Consider the following 17,547-nt stretch of genomic DNA (forward strand, 5'->3'; position numbering starts at 1 on the left):
TATTAACAGACTCTGATTCTTTCTATAAAGTTATAGTAATCAAGATAGTGTGGTACTGGTGAAAGAACAGCAAATAAATGAACAGAACAGAATAGAGAGCCCAGAAACGTAGACACACATAAATATAGTCAACTGATTTTTGACAAAGGAGCAGAAGCAATACAATGGAGCAAAGATTGTCTTTTCAACAAATGGTACTGGAACAACTGGACATCTACATGCAAAAAAAAAAAAAAATGAATCTAGATACAAACTTTACATCCTTCTAAAAAATTAACTCAAAATGGATCACAGAACAAAATGGAAAACATCTGTAATCTCTCATTTCTTATGATACCTTGATTTTTGTGTTTTGTCTTTTTTTTTTTAATGTGTATGACCTTCTAATTTCCCTAGAACTCTAAATTCCTTAGAAGTTAGATAGAATCTAACTTCCTCCTAGCTTCCTGAGAAATCTGTAAGGTCTAAGTTGAAGCAGAATCCCTTGAGAGATAATTTACTACTGTCAATTGCTTAAGACATTTTCAACCCAAAGCCACTTTAAATTTTCCCTTGTTTGATGCTTCTCATACTGCATAAGTAGTCCCAACATGAGCCATCACAAGGTTATGAGATAGAGAGAACAGCTGGACTCAACTCCCTTCCAAAGTTAAGGAGATACCTGAAGGATCATTCTTTTTTTTTTTTTTTTTCAGGCAAGAAAACCTTTTATTTTAAACCACAAATAGTCAGCAGGTGGCCACAACTATCCATGTTTCATTAAAATCACATAAAACCTAGGTACAAAAACACCACTGATTATTGCTCTAGAAAAACTGATACTCTGTGCCCATTCCTGGTTCTAGCCTTCCAGCCCCTGGTACCCATGTTCTACTTTCTATATATTTGGCTATTCTAGATACCTCATACAAGTGATATCAATATTTGTCCTTTTTGTGTCTGGCTTATTTCACTCAGCATGTCTCCAAGATTCATCCATGTTGTGTCATATATCAGCAGCTCATTCATTTTTAAGGCTAATATTCTATTGTGTATATACATATATATAACACATTTTGTTTATCCATTCATCTGTCAATGGACTTTAAGTTGCTTCTACCTTTTGGCTATTGTGAATAATGCTGCTATGAACACTGGTGTACAAGTATCTGTTCAAGTCTTTGCTTTCAGTCGCTCTGGGTTCAACCCAGAAGGGGCATTACTGCACCATATGGAAATTCTGTTTAATTTTTTTTGAAATTTTTCCATAGTGCTTTGAACAATGGCTACATCATTTTACATTCCTACCAGCAATGCACAGGGGTCCCAATTTTTCCACATCCTTACCAACACTTTTAATTTTGTTTGTTCGTTGATAATAGCTGTCCTAGTGGGTGTGAGGTAGTATCTCATCGTGGTTTTGATTAACATATCTCCAATGATTAGCACTTTGAACACCTTTTCATGTGCCTATTGGCTATTTGGAGAAATATCTATTTCTTTGGAGAAATATCTATTCATCTTTAAATTGGGTTATTTGTTTTTGTCTTGGAGTTCTTTATATATTCTGGATATTAAATCCTTATCAGATACACGATTTGCAATGTTTTCTCCCATTCTGACATTTTACTTGGTTGATAGTGTCCTTTAAGTCACAAAGGTTTTAATGCTGATAAAGTCCAATTAAGCCCCTTTTTGTTGTTGTTGCCTGTAATGTTGGTGTCATATTCAAGAAAACCACTGCCAAATCTAATGTCGTGAAGCTCTTCCTGATGTTTTCTTCCATGAGTTTTATAATTTTAGTTCTTACACTTAGGTCTTTGATACATTTTGAGTTAATTTTAGTATATGGTGTTAAGTAAGGGTACAACTTCATTCTTTTGCCTGTGGATATCCAGTTCTCTCAATACCATTTGTTGAAGACTGTCTTTTCCTCATTGAATTGTCTTGGTACCCTTCTCAAGATTCATTTGACCTTATATGCAAAGGTTTATTTCTGGTCTCTCTATTCTATTCCATTGGCCTAAAAATCTGACTTAATACTAGTACAACTTTTTTGATTATTGTAACTTACAGTCAGTTTGATAACAGGGAGTGGGAGTCCTGCTTTGTTGTTCTTTTTCAAGGTTGTTTTGTCTCTTTGGGGCCCCTGGAGATTCCATATAAATTTTAGAATGGATTTTTCTATTTCTGCAAAAAGTTATGTTGCTGTATTTTGATAGGGATTGAATTAAATCTGCAAATTGCTTTGGGTAGTGACAACTTAATATTAAGTCTTCCAAACCTTAAACATGGGGTTTATTTCCATTCATTTAAATCTTCTTTAATTTCTGTCAGCAAAGTTTTATAGTTTTCAGTGTATAAGTCTCTCACCTCCTTGATTAAGTTAATTACTAAGTATTTTATTCTTTTTGATGCGATTTTAAGTGGAATTGTTTTCAAAATTTCCTTTTTGCATTTTTCATTATTAATATATGGGAACACAACTGATTTTTGCATGTTGATTATATATCTTCAACTCTGCTGAATATGTGTATTGGTTCTAATAGTGTGTGTGTGTGTGTGTGTGTGTGTGTGTGTGTAATTGTTAGGGTTTTCTACAAATAAGATCATGTTAAACAGAGATAAATTTACTTCTCCCTTCCCAATTTAGATACCTTTTATTTCTTTTTCCTGCCTAATGTTTTGGCTACAACTTCTAATAACATGTTTAATGAAAGCAGCAAAAGTGTGCATCCTGCTCTTATTCTCGCTTTGGAGCAAAAGTTTTGTCTCTCACCATTATGATGTTAGATATATGTTTTTTAATATAAGCCTTAATTATGTTAAGGTAGTTTCTTTCTATTCCCAGTTTGTTGAGTGTTATTAATATGAAAACATGCTGAATTTTGTCAAGTGCTTTTTCTGTATGTGGTATATCACACATATGTAATATACTGTGGTATATTACAGTGATTGCTTTTCATATGTCTAAACATCCTTGCATTCTGGGGATATGTTACATTTGGTCATGGTGTATAGTCCTTTTAAAATATTGCTGAATTTGTTTTGCTATCATTTTGTTGAAGATTTTTATATCAATGTTCAAAGAGGATACTGGTCTGTAGTTTCTTGTAGTTCTTCATCGGGCTTTGGTATCAAGGCAATGCTGGTCCCATAGAATTAGTTAGGAAGTATTCCCTTTTCCTCCATTTTTTGGAAGAATTTGAGAAGGACTGGTGTCTGTTTTTCTTTAAATGTGTGGTATAATTGTCCAGTGAAGCCATCTGGTACAGTCATTTTATTTGTAGGTAGGTTTTTGATTACTGATTGAATCTCCTTACTAATTACAGATCTATATGGATTTTCTATTTTTTTCTGATTCAATCTAAGTAGGTTTTGTGTTTGTAGGAATTCTTCCATTTCATATAGGGTATCCAATTTATTGACATACAGTTGTTCATAGTACTCTTATAGTCCTTTTTACTTCTATAGAATTGGCAGTGATGTCCCCATTTTTGTTTCTGAGTTTAGTAATTTGAGTCAGGTCTCTTTTTTTCTTAGTCAATATAGCTAAAAATTTTCAGTTTTGTTATCTTCTCCAAGAGTCAATATTTGGTTTAATTGATTTTCTGTATTATTGTTCCATTTTCTATTTTATTTATTTCTGCTTAATCTTTATTATTTTCTTCCTTCTTCTAGCTTTGGGTTTAATTTGTTCCTTGTCTAGTTCCTTAAATTTTAATGTTATGTAGTTGTTTCTGAGATCTTTCTTTTTTTAAAAAAATATTTTATTTATTTATTTGTCAGAGAGACAGAGCGCGAACACAAGCGGGGGAGCGACAGGTAGAGGGAAAAGCAGGCTCCCCACTGAGCAAGGAGCCCCAGGACTCTGGCATCATGACCTGAGCCAAAGTCAGACACTTAACCAACTGAGCCACCCAGGCATCCCACGAGATCTTTCTTTTTTTAATGTGAAAAAGAAGGGTTTTCTTTTTTAACCCATTTACAGCTCTAAGTTTCCCTGTTAGTATTGCTTTCTGTGAATCACTTAAGTTTTGGTAGGAAACATAGGGTCAGAAGACAGTGGAATAATACTTTTTAAAGTGCTAAAAGAAAATAACTGCCAATCCAGAATTCTATATCTAGTGAAAATATCCTTCAGGAATGAAGGTAGAATGAAGATATTTCCAGATGAAGGAAAGCTACTAGAAGGTTTTGTCAGCAGACTTGCTCTCAGCCAATAACAACACCATAACTGTGATCAACACTTAAATAAGACTTATTATGAATCAGTTGTTGTCCTAAGCATTTTATATGAACTCACTTAATCCAAAAGGTCAGTACTATTAACATCCTCTATATAGATGAGAAAAAAAAAACAAACCAAAAAAATGTTAAGTAGCTAGTAAGTAGTAGAGCCAGATTGGAACGCAAGCAATCTGGCTTCAGAGATGATGGTTTTAACTATTACTTGGTACTATCCTGTAACTGACTTGCACAGAGTAACTGGAGGATATTTCATCACATAGATGAGAACCATTTTAAACAGATTTAGTAATTAAAAAAATTTTTATTTAATGCTGCTCTCTAGAGATAAAAATAGGAAGGCAAGGAAACAACTTTGATATATTACTTTGAAAAAAGTTCTATAGAATTAGGATGAAACACTGATTTATCAACAGTAATCATAACAATAAACATTTTTTGAGTACTTACTATGTGTCAGGAGTTGTTTTGGGGTCTGAGGATATAAAAATGAACTTGAGAAAGTTCCTGTTCTTAGGGACTTTATACATATTAGGTTATACAAATAAGTACATAATTGCAATATAGCATGTGCTATAATAGAAGCATGTACAAACTCCAAGGAACATACAAGGTAAAAATTCTGTAGAAAGTAAGCATCAGTATAATCATGGCTGTTTTAAAATAGTAATTTTTTAAAAGCCTAGAAAATGTTCACAAAAAATGAACATTTAGGAAAATATTCCACAATTTCTTATGCATAACTCACCTAGATTACTATCTCTGTTTTAAATTTGTAAATAAACTCTCATTTAAATCAGCAATGAACAGGAAAAAAAAAGCCACAAGAATCTGTTACCACACTGTGTATTTTATTTAATTTTCAAAGCCTTCAGCATAAAGATAATGGACTTATTCCAAAGTACTTAGAATCAACTCCTGCTGATTAATTTTCTATCACTCAGCAGTCATGTGGATTCAGAAGGTAGAAGAGGAATTAATCCAGAAAATTCTTTCAATAAGACAAAAGGTGCTATTTCTATACTGTATCAAGAAAGCTATAAAGAGTTACTTTAACAGTTGCAAAGAGTAAGTTCTCCAGCTAAACTGTGGAATCTTTAAGGTGAGGGCCATGCCATGATTTTCTTTCTATCCTTAGTATCTCTGATGGTTAATTTGGGGCCTAGCAAATACAGTATTCTGTTTGCTGAATTATATTTTTATTACAAAAGAATTAACAAGAGATGAAGTTTAATTTTTTCTTGACTATATCCTTGTATGTCAAGAAAGAGTTCTTTTATGTTCAAATGTCACTACTTAATTCCATAGAGAAAAAGATCAAATGTGACCCTGGACCTCAGAAGTGTAGGGAATGTAAGTATGTTTAAAAAAAGAACAGCATAGGGGTGCCTGGGTGGAGCAGTTGATTGAGCCTCTGACTCTCACTTTTGGCTCAGGTCTGATCTCAGGTTAATGAGATCGAGCCTTGCGTTGGGCTCTGTGCTCAGCATGGAGTCTGCTTGAGTTTCTCTCTCCTTCTTCCTCTGCCCTTCCCCCCCGTACTTTCTCTCTGAAATAAATAAATAAATCTTTAAAAAAAAAAAAGAACAGCATAGAAGAATATAAGTTCCTTAAAGATCAGCATGGACTTTTAAATTTAAAATTTCTACATGCTATTGTAATTCTTTTTTGCTTTTACTTAAATTAAATGTTATAATATAGTACCTATGACAGCAAAAAGAATACAGTAACTAATGACCAATTCACATTTCCCTGTAGCTGTGCTTCAGGTGTCTGCGATTAATGGGATATAAACCCTAAGTAACAGAAACGGCATTATTATTCATATTCCATGTGCTATGTAGATACACTTATTTTGTATTCATATTTCACACAGGATGAATAAATGGCTATACATAATGATTACGAAACCATGCAATTATAAAGTTGCTGTGTATTTTTAGATTGCTCTGAGATCAACTGCCTATTAATCAATGGTCATTAAATCAATAGATTCTAAGTTGATACTTCTGTCTTTAACTTAAATGATGTATGTTGTCCTCATTAAAGGAGATTTTAATCTAAGAGTTACTAAAACAATAACATCACAGAGAATGGATGTCACCATCTATGTTAACAAAGGCATAGTTTTAAATATACTAACATAATATACTACTAATATATTATTAATTCAGCTTCTTTTTATGAGCACACATGAATATGCCTATTTACAAATTCCTAACATATAAGACTAACTTATTGAAAAAAACCTCTACTGTTTTGTTTTGTTTTATTAAATTAGCATTTAATGACAATTAATGAATATTAATTGATGATTACAAATAATCACACACAAAAATAATTTTACATCTTAATAAAATGGACTCCTCTCTGGGTTTGGATTGACACCTTTTAGCAAAGTATAATATTTTCTAAAAGTTTAAACATAAGATGTAAAAAAAAATTTGAGAGAAAATGGTCAAGATTTAGACAGGATACTAAGACTCTTAACTCTGGGGAAAAAAAGGGAGCAAATTTAAGTGTTACTGACTGAAGTTTCTTATGTTTATCAGTCTATTATAGTGATTAGTGGTATGGAATTAATTTTCTTTGCAACATGTTAGTGACTTTCTTACCTAGAGAGCATGCCCAGAGGTGTAACATTAAGTGATCCCATCAGCATTGCCAGGGCCATCCCTGGCGCTTCCCGTTCTATTACTTCTTTTGTGGCCTGTAATTAAAGATTAAATAGCAGACTGAGTGAAATTAGCCAAAAAGAAGGAAGGCAGAGTAGTAAAATTAACTTAAAAATAATTATAAATCATGCTTTCTACTGACCATACTTTGTAGTTCCCTAAACATTGTTTTTAAGGTATCAAGACTCAGTTCTTTGGGACTAGTGAATAAAAGCTGAGAACCAGGACATCCAGGGAAATTTTATACATTAGCAGACCCTTCTTATCTCTTATAACTCGGAGGTATTTGATGTAAGTCCCATCTAATAACCTAAATATTAAGATGTAGACTTAGATTGCTATAATAGCTCAACAGATTTTCATAGGGAAAGAAATCTGGGTACCTTTTGACTATTATGCATGAAATAATTAATCCCTAAAACCTGAGATCATTTTGTATCTTTCCCAGCTCTATGATTTTATGATATAATTAAAACTCAGGAAGTCACCACGTTGACTTTGTCATGTATTTGGTAGAAGAAAAACTCAGTTTGCCATCTTCTACATTTTCAATACAAATTAACTATCTTATTTTAAAAAAGAATCAATGAAGTGATAGACTTTCACTATACAACAGAAGTTTTAAGATAGGGCATTCTTAACACAAGTGTGGTTAAACCTGAAATAAGAGAGTGAAGACAGGAAAATTTCACTTTCTAAAGGTCAATCAAAATAGGTATATATTTATATTGTGATGGTAAAGATATGTTTTAGGTTAAAAGTTATGAGTGAAATACATGACTGAATCCATTCCTAATCCTCTATTTCTACAGATGTTAACAGGTTACAATAATTGGGAGCAATATAGGAATAAAGTTTGCAAAATAAACTATTCCATTAAAGAAGAAGAAAGGCAAATGAAATAAAAGGCAAATTATGGAGGAATATAGAGAAAGGTTGATTTTTTAAGTATTTTATTAGAAGTATAGAGATAGTACTAAATAAGATTGTAGCTCTGGACAAAATTTAGGTTAAGGACTTGGCAAAGTAAAATGTATCAAGTATGTGTTAGATGCTGGTTGATGTTATAAACTTTTAAGATGCATATAAATTAGTTATTTAATACCTTATAATTATATAGAATAAAGGATTACCAGAATTAATGTGATCTACTGGTCCACTGAATCCCAGCATAATGTAGTATTTAACAATGGCAGAAATTTTAAAGAAATATTAACACTACCATTATGCTTTTCAATAAAACCTGCCTTAAAAATAGAGAATTTTGGGGGTACCTGGGTGGCTCAGTCGTTAAGTGTCTGCCTTCAACTCAGGTCATGATCCCAGGGTCCTGGGATCGAGCCCCACATCAGGCTCCCTGATCAGCAGGAAGCCTGCTTCTCCCTCTCCCACTCCCCCTGCTTGTGTTCCCTCTCTCGCTGTATCTCTCCCTCTGTCAAATAAATAAATAAATAAATAATGTTTAAATTCTCTAAGAAATTCTTGAATTCCTAAGTTTGGGAGTTAATTACTTTGATTTAAATATATAGCTAAAAAATGCCAAGCTAGCATTATTCAGAATCTATCTGTTGTTTTCCAAATTCAAGCTATCTGGTATGACTTTGAGGTCTCCTGAGAAGAAACACTTTCTATATTACCAACTGCTTTACTGATGTTTATAACTTTTTCTTAGAGACTGTAAAATCTTAGAGTCTTAAAAATCAAGCATGTAGTATTACTGAGAACAATCTTAAAAGAATTCTTTCGATAGGGCTAATATTTATTTTATTATCTACTTGAAAAAGTCACAAAAGCAGTGTTCAACATTTAATGAATTTGGGATCACGTAAAGATGATGTACTCCAAACAACAGTAGTACACTTTAAGGGAAAATGAAAAAAATATAAAAATAGCTGAGAAGAAGTCTTTCACTTAAACAGATACTTCAAATAACAACATTTATCCATCCAACCAACAAATATTTATTAAGCATCTACTATGTACTAAGTATTATTCTAGGCATTGATGTTATAGCAGTGAATAAAACACATTTCTAAGAGTGTGTAAATTCAGTGTCACCTACTACGTGAAAAACCTGATTGATGAATTACATATGAGAATTACCTAACAAGAGATGCAATTCACTAATTTCTATAGATTCTCTAAAATACACCGTTGGATTTGGCCGCAATGGTCTACCTAGAATGCCTTTTCTTACTCTTCAAAGAATTGTTTTACTGTATGCAAGTGGATCCAATGAAATGGCTCAGTGAAACTCATATTTATATTAGGAAGTATTTGAGGCCATTATATACCACATTTCTCTGTGATCCTCTTTAAAAGGAGCTATTGGAGAAACTTTCTCTTAAGGTACTCCTCTGTGCCACCAGTTTTTTTTTTCTTTTTGTCTTTTTTAAAAATTACAGTGCTTGTGAATCAAGTTACCCTTGAAAACAGAGACAAATCTGTGGATACTTTTTAGTACAGAAGACAGCTTAATTTCATCTTATTTTTCCTTGCCTTATTTCCCCACATTTATCTTATTAAAAGTTCTGTTGTGTTTTACATATTTGGGCAAACTATCCTAAATATTTTTCAGAGTATTAATAACTGTATGGATGATGGGTAGATGGATGGATGAAAAAATGTATTCTTTAGAGAGAAGTCTTCATCTTTTTCTTAACATAATTTAGGGAGGTCAATTGATGGTGAAGCCTTCTAGATATCTGGACCTATAGACACAAATTTTCTTTATTTGAGAACATAAAAGGAAAATATATACTGTGGTGATGCCACTAAAAGGCACTAGTGTCTACAGTGGTTAGTGCTAAAGCTGTCAGACTCTTTCTAGGACTACCACAAATCAACCTCTTCAATAAGGTATTTCTAAATAATGCACAAAATAGTCTTTTTTACATCTATATCAAATATAGCTTTTCCATAAAACATCAGAACCCTTCTATTTCCTTTTTATTTTCTCTTCCTCTAAAGCTGTTTGGTATAGCAGAAAGATCACCATCTGTGAAGTCAGACAATGCCACCACACAGTTAAGCTTCATGAAAGCAAGAGCTGGATGGGTTGCAGCACCTAGCACAGTGCCCAACATATAGTATGTGTACTCAATAAATATTTGTTGAATAAAAGGATGAATAAATGAGCCAATATAGGTTTGCAACCCAGCTGTATCACTTAGTTTCTCCATGAATTAGAACAAAATATTTAATCTCTTGGAGCTTCAGTGTACTTATGAATAAAATGGAGATAATAACAAAACCTACCTACATCTTATGAGAATTAAATCACCTAGTATAGAATAGGCATTCAATACATGTCAATTCTCTTTATGCCTCTTCTTGCCAATTCTCCTTATATCCTTGAAGTTTTGATTATACCAGTTAGAGAACAGGAACAATACAAAAATCCAGAAACCAAACCTAGAAAACAGTGGTTGAAAAGCAAAGATGAGGGGAAAGAGAACAGAGAGCAAGAACCTAAATGTAAGAACACTGGCAAGTGGGGAACAGGAAAGCAGAATACTGAAATACTGGATCTAAGGGAATAAGCAACCAAATGAAATGTTTGAATTGGAAGATGGACAGGAGGGTAAGAGCTGGGTAAAAACATATATAAACCACAAAAGAAAAGATACAACTAGAAGGCAAAGAGCAAGGGAATAAAACTCAATTTAGAGTAAAATGAGAAAATATTATCTAAATTATTACAAAATAGAAACAGAAGAATAGTTTTAATAAGTGTAGCTTTATCTGTGCCTGTTGATGAAGAGATAACAAGCACTCATTATCAATAGGCTATTTATAATCAATGACAAAAAAGAATGCCATTAAAAGTTTGAAATTTTTTCTTAATTAGCTTAAAAATGTTTCCAACTTTCTTATACATTATTTATCAAATCCTTTTTTCCTTGAGCAATAGCAGAAGTTTATATTCCTACTTCAGATGTAACCTTTTCTGAACTACGAGAGTCCAAAATAATAAGGTTTAATTGGATTTAGCCATTCTCTTTAAATAAAACATTTCATCTTTAACTTCTAAATACTTTCTAAACTATGAAAGTTGTTAAATACTTTCTAAACTATGAAACCTCCAATGGAAAATCACTTATTGTGATCTTTTTCTTTTATCAGTGACACTTTCAAGATAACATTAAAGTCAGAAAGTGCTTCAAAGACTGCTCAAGTTGCAAAAAAAAAGCGTGTCATAAATAATGATTTTACAGCCCAGAGAACAGGTCAATGAAATTCAGATCCATTTTAATTTCACAGGAAAAACAATAGTACAAAATGTTATTGCTAACAGGCAAAGATGTTTAAATATGTATAGGACACATATTAGCTAAATGTAAATGTGCAGAAATTCCTTATACTTCATGGTGACTGTGAATAAACAATTAGTATAGCACTTTTATTTATTTTTCTAGACATATTTTTTCAACAGAGCATAATCTATATATTAATAATTATATGCTTGCTACTTGACTATATAAATTTAGTAAAATTTCCTCCTAACAATTATTGCAGTGCCTTCTACTGAATAACCTTAAATAACAAAGACTATCTTTGAAATGCTATCTAATAATGTTACTAATAATATTATTAATAACGTTACTCTATCAAGGTAGGATATTTAGAGCAGTGGTTCTCAGCCTTGAGCGTGAATCAGAATCTCCTTGTTAAACACTGACTGCTAGGTCCCACCCAGAGATTTTGATCAGAAAGTCTGGTTGGGGCCTCAAAATGTACATTTCTAACAAGTTTCTAGGTTTTGCTTGTGATGCTGGTCAAAGGACTACACTTTGAAAAACACATTGCAGATGGAAGAAATAAAGCAGATTAATGATAATATATACCACTTGATCTAATCTTCATGATTACCTTATGTTCAACTTTGTAAAGCAGATTGAAATAAATGTGAGGAGCCTTTATCAGAGCAAATATAGACCTACTGAGGAGATAAATTAGGTAAAAAATAGGCAGTTTAATGACAGCCAATTAAATTTTCCTTACTTTATCAATTAAAGGGCAAACACACTAATTTTATTCTACACTTTAGAAAAGGGTTGTAATAACCTAAATATTCAGAGCCTGCTTCTATAATTATCCTATGGTACAAAGAAGCTACCTTTAATATACTTCTTTTCTCAGGACTACACATGATGGATAAAACTTGTACATGACTAACTCCTACGGATATTCAAGGAACACCAGCTATAAATCTACTCTTCTCTCATTTAAGAAACAGCAGAATGGAAGAGTCAAATTATTCTAAGGACAGCCTTGAATTTATTGTAATTAATTAAAATACTCATTTGCATATTTTGTTAATTTTAAATTAGTTGCAAACACCTTTCAACCAAAGATAACACATCAGTGTATCATAACATGTGACTAAGTGGTTAAATGCTACTGTTACACAGAAGCTGCAACCAGGGAATGGAGGTAGTTATCTCAGTTTTACTTGGAAGATATGATCTTATTTGTGTATTTCTTTTCTTCAGAGTTTTTAGCCTTCTTAAATATTTACATCTTCCTCCACTCTCGGAAGAAGTAGAAAACTTTTCAAAATGGAGATACTCCCATTTTGTTTTTCAATTAAAGTTATACAGTGTTTAAATAAGATCTTGGTATGATGAAAGATCAAAGGAGACAGTTTAATTGTACAGAGAAAACACAAAAGAGTAAAAATTTAAGTATTGCAGCAGTGTCATTTTCCATTCCATTCAATGAACATATACTTTGCAGCGAGCATAAGATGCCAAGACTCCCAGAGTTGAAACTCAGCTCCCATTAAGTGTCACAGAGTTAACATATCATCATGGTAAGTAAGGTTCTAATGTTTAAAGATAAGCATTTCTTGTATAGCATGGTCCCTAAAGCAAGCCAACCAATTTATCTAGCTCAACAAAAGGATTTATTTATTTTTAAGATTTTTTAAAAAAAATTATTTATTAGAAAGAAAGAGAACAAGAGTGAGCGATAGCAAGAGTGAGAGCGGGGGGTGGGGGAGGCCGGAGAGAGAGAGAATGAGCAGGGGCAGAGGGAGAGGGAGAAGCAGACTCCCTTCTGAGTAGGGAGTCCAATGTGGGGTTTGATCCCAGAACTCTGGGATCATGACCTGAAGTGAAAGGCAGACGTTTAACCAACAGAGCCACCCAGGCACCCACAAAAGGATCTATCTTAATGATGGAATAAAAACTGGTTTCTAGGCTACTGAGAATATGCCTTTTCATGGGTGATTATAAGATTTCCAAGTGTTACTTTATGAAAAATCTCACTATGTTTGCTAACATTTAGATCCCAACCCCTGTTAACCAATTTGAGAGTATATAGCAAGTACTTCTTAACTTTACAGCTTACTTTTTACACAGTGAGTTATTTTTCACATTATTTTCCTCCTTTATCTAAACATTAACTTGATAATCAAATTATCAAACAAAAAACCAGGGAATTCAGATGAGAAAATTATTTTTGTGAGATTTTTGTAAGAATACTTATCTTCATATTCAACTTATATAAATAGCACTACTTTACATCTCACTGCAGGGAAAGGTGAAAGAACAGTGATATTTCTATTGATTATTAGCATTTTTATATCTGCAATATACATTTATTCATTTTTGGCATTATGTGAAAAATAATAAAGTTCTCTTTTAAGGTAGGGTGTTGGTTGCATATATCTTTTTTTTTCCTTTTTTTTTAAAGATTTTATTTATTTATTTGAGAGAGAGAGACAGAGTGCATGCTGGCGGTGGGGGAGAAGGAGAGGGAGAAGCAGACTCCCTGTTGAGCAGGGAGCCTGATGTGGGGCTCAATCCCAGGACTCGGATCATGACCTGAGCCAAAGGCAGATGCTTAACTGACTGAGACACCCAGGCACTCCTGCATATGTATTTTGATCTATACAGAAAAAAATGTTAACTCATTCATACTCCTCAAAAGCTGTTCTATAGATAATAGTAAAATATCCTGTTTCTCAAATCTGAAGAAAGAAGTTGAAAGATGATACAATTTGAAATTGTACTAAAAGGGGGCTGGGCTGTCTGGTTAGTCAACTGGTGAGAATATAACCCAGTCTCTATTCCAGCTACTCTGTGGAGTTTTTTTTTTTTTTTTTTTAATGTAATTAGTAGTGTATAATATAAACAAAAACATAAAGCTGCCTAAAAAAATCTATACATTGACTTTTTACTTTATTATGATGATACACAATTACTTGGTATACCTAAAGCAATGCAAGTTTTAATATTCATATAACAACATAACTAACTGTGCTTAAACATCTTAATTGAGACTAAAAGAAACAAGCTCCCCTACGACCCAGCAGTTGCACTACTGGATATTTACCCCAAAGACACAGATGTAGTGAAAAGAAGGGCCATATGCGCCCCAATGTTCATAGCAGCAATGTCCGCAATAGCCAAACTGTGGAAAGAGCCAAGATGCCCTTCAACAGATGAATGGATAAAGAAGATGTGGTCCATATACACAATGGAATATTACTCAGCCATCAGAAAGGATGAATACCCAACTTTTACATCAACATGGATGGGACTAGAGGAGATTATGCTAAGTGCAGTAAGTCAAGCAGAGAAAGTCAATTATCATATGGTTTCACTTATTTGTGGAACATAAGGAATAGCATGGAGGACATTAGGAGAAGGAAGGGAAAAATGAAGGGAGGGAAATCGGAGGGAGAGATGAACCATGAGAGACTATGGACTCTGAGAAACAAACTGAGGGTTTTAGAGGGGAGGGGAGGGATGGGTTAGCCCAGTGATGGGTATTAAGGAAGGCACATATTGCATGGAGCAGTGGGTGTTAGACGAAAACAATGAATGATGTACTGCATGGTGACATAACATAAAAAAAAGAAAGAAACAAGCTCCTACTTTAGGCCTATATGTACTACTTGCAAATGGCTCACTGCCAACTGATTTTAGAAAGTCTAAAACTTTGCTCTTTTGCCCTGAGATGTGATAATTCTCACTGTGGCCTCTTTACAAAGTATCTACATTAAGAACATGTAATTATCACGTTTAAAGTTCTCATTTTGCAAAACTGGATTCTCACCAAAATAGGCACATGTGATAAAGTGAGAAGAGCAAGAAACAGGTGAAGTAAAGGAAGTGGGATGAGTGGAAGAACTGCTGAGAAGAGAGAAAAAAGCAAAAACAGCTCCTTTCTATTTTAATTATTATAACGTGTTGTATTTTGTCATCTCATACCACCCTCAGTTTTAAAATTAGAAGCCAATTGGGAAAGAAGAAAATGAGTAAGTCCTTCCTAAAAAGAAAAAAATCCAATATTTCTGTTGTTTTGAGAAAAACTTAACTAAGTAGAAGTTCCATTAGTAAAGATGAGAGAAAAATGTATACACATAAGTGTTTGGAGCCTATGACATGCTGTAGCTTGAATTAAACAAGTTGCTCTACAGTTTTGCTCATCTAAAAATTGATTATAGAGCTACTAATGTCTCAGTTTATGATCAGGCTTTTTATTTATAATCTAATAGTATTTCATTGGTCACATATTAAATGATTATCAGTTTATGTTTTTATGCCTCTGGAAATTTATCTATCTCTCAGTTTTCCATTTGTAAAAAGGGGTAATGATATTTGTTACTCTTCTTAAAAAACTAAAGTGTTAACACTATCAAAAAATTTTAGCTAACTGAAAGGATGTCACAATATAATACTAGTATGACAACATACACCACATTAAATTTATAATGCTCTGACAAAGGCTCTTATTTCTCTTATTTACCACACTGGAGAGTTAAACATGAGTAATATTTTTAATATTTACATAATTCAATAATTGTAAGTTTTTACTTATGGTCCTTTCTTATAAAACACCTACTGATATTTTCTATTTAAATAATTAACATATTCCTGTATTACATAATACAGAGGAGATTTATTACTTCTCTTTTTGTAAGTTCTACGACTAATCCAATGCCACAGGGTAAATCAACTCAGACCTATGGACTCCACCCAATTCTGAACTTAATCTATTAATCTGTTATTGTATGTTTTCAGTTTATAAGACATTGCACCCTATTCAGACACAGGAATGATTTTTTTCTCTGCTTAAATGCAATAAAACATATAAAATACTTAGTATCATTCCTAATATATATCAAATACTTAACAAATGTTGGGTACTATTATTTATACTAACACACAAATCTAAAGTCACCTATGTTGTAGAAATTGTTATAGCCAAAGCAATTGTGAAAACTGAATAGTTCTATAAGAAAGAATAAAGGATAGAAATTATGAGAGGAATATGTCTGTTTTTGAATGTACATGAATTACCAAAATGTCTAAAGAATATAACATGCTAGCAACAATCTTGAAAACTTAATGAAGAATTATCAGGAGCAGCAGTTTTGAAGACACTGATTACCAAGAAGATAGCCTTGGACATTACCATACCTCCGAAGGAGACTGGGAAAGGAATGTGAGAAGATAGAAAATATCTTTTGAAGGAAAAAGAACTCAATAGAACCTCTTGATTTACGCTTTTGCCTAAGTCCAATAGAAAACAGCAATGTAGGGATGCCTGGCTGTTGCAGTCAGCCAAGTGTCTGGCTCTTGCTTTTGCCTCAAGACATGATCTCAGGGTTGTGAGATCAAGCCCCACATCGGGCTCTATGCTCAGCGCGTTGTCTGCTTGTCCCTCTTCCTCTGCTCTCCCCCATTCTCTCTCTCAGATACATAAATGAATAAAATCTTAAAAAGAAAGAAAACAGCAATGTGATTATGTTCCTAAGCAAAGATGAAAAAATGTGTCCATAACTTTATATTAACTTAAATTTCCCTAACAATCATACACTAAAAATTAAAGCTGTAAAAACAACAGCTGTCAGGATGGGAACAAGATTCAGGATGGTGAAAAATAGGGTAACACAAAGAGGCAATGTTCCACTCAATTCAAGTTAATGCTCTGCTGTTCATATTAAACACAGGGTTCTTAACATACTCATTTTCAATCAACTATTATTATACTTCATAGTACAAAAATTTACTTTTTAAGAGCCTCCACATATACAAGAATGGATTAAAAAATTCAGTAAGTTACAACCTGGAAGAAATAGAAAAGGAAGAAGACATTATTTATTAAATAAAATTGACATAAGTTAGATGAAGGAAAATCTTTACCTTTATTATATTGGAAGAAAAATCTCTTAACAAGAAACTTAAAAATAATCAGAGGCCTAATTTGTAAAAACTGTTCTAAAAAGAGGTGCAGATATCCTTTACCACTGAAAAAGATATAACAACAGGAATGCAAAAAAATCATAAATATAAAGTCTTAGAAAATTAAATATCAGTTCTCATATACACTTTAATTTGAAAACGTGTATAAAATATTTTATTCAATGAAGTTCTTCCAAGGAATCATAATTTTTATAGACTTGCGTGCGTGCGCGCACACACACACACACACACACACACACACTTTTTTTAGTGTGGAATTTGGGGTTAATATCTCCAAATCAGGATCTGTAATTTAAGCTTTGAAGATTGCAGACTCTTTCAGAACATCCATACTATAGTACTTAGAATAAGGTAGTTTGCTATCCAAGTGAAGCCTATGTTGCCCTAAAGACAGATTTAAGAAAAGTCAAAATAGAGTCCATCAT

At 32.9% G+C, this 17,547-nt stretch overlaps 1 protein-coding gene across 3 annotated transcripts in view; it reads right to left on the reverse strand.

The window, feature by feature from the left end:
• Window positions 1–17,547, reverse strand: part of GPHN (gephyrin) — a 626,989-nt gene that overhangs the window by 285,024 nt on the left and 324,418 nt on the right. For all 3 annotated transcript variants that reach the window (XM_028101094.2, XM_028101105.2, XM_028101100.2), the window contains one exon: window positions 6,843–6,937. In XM_028101094.2, the coding sequence (XP_027956895.1) occupies window positions 6,843–6,937 (95 nt within the window). The remainder of the gene's footprint in view (window positions 1–6,842; window positions 6,938–17,547) is intronic.

Source organism: Eumetopias jubatus, unplaced genomic scaffold (genome assembly GCF_037043125.1).
Source record: "Eumetopias jubatus isolate StellerSeaLion01/CBP00866 unplaced genomic scaffold, mEumJub1_p1.0 scaffold_7, whole genome shotgun sequence".
Taxonomy (NCBI): domain Eukaryota; kingdom Metazoa; phylum Chordata; class Mammalia; order Carnivora; family Otariidae; genus Eumetopias; species Eumetopias jubatus.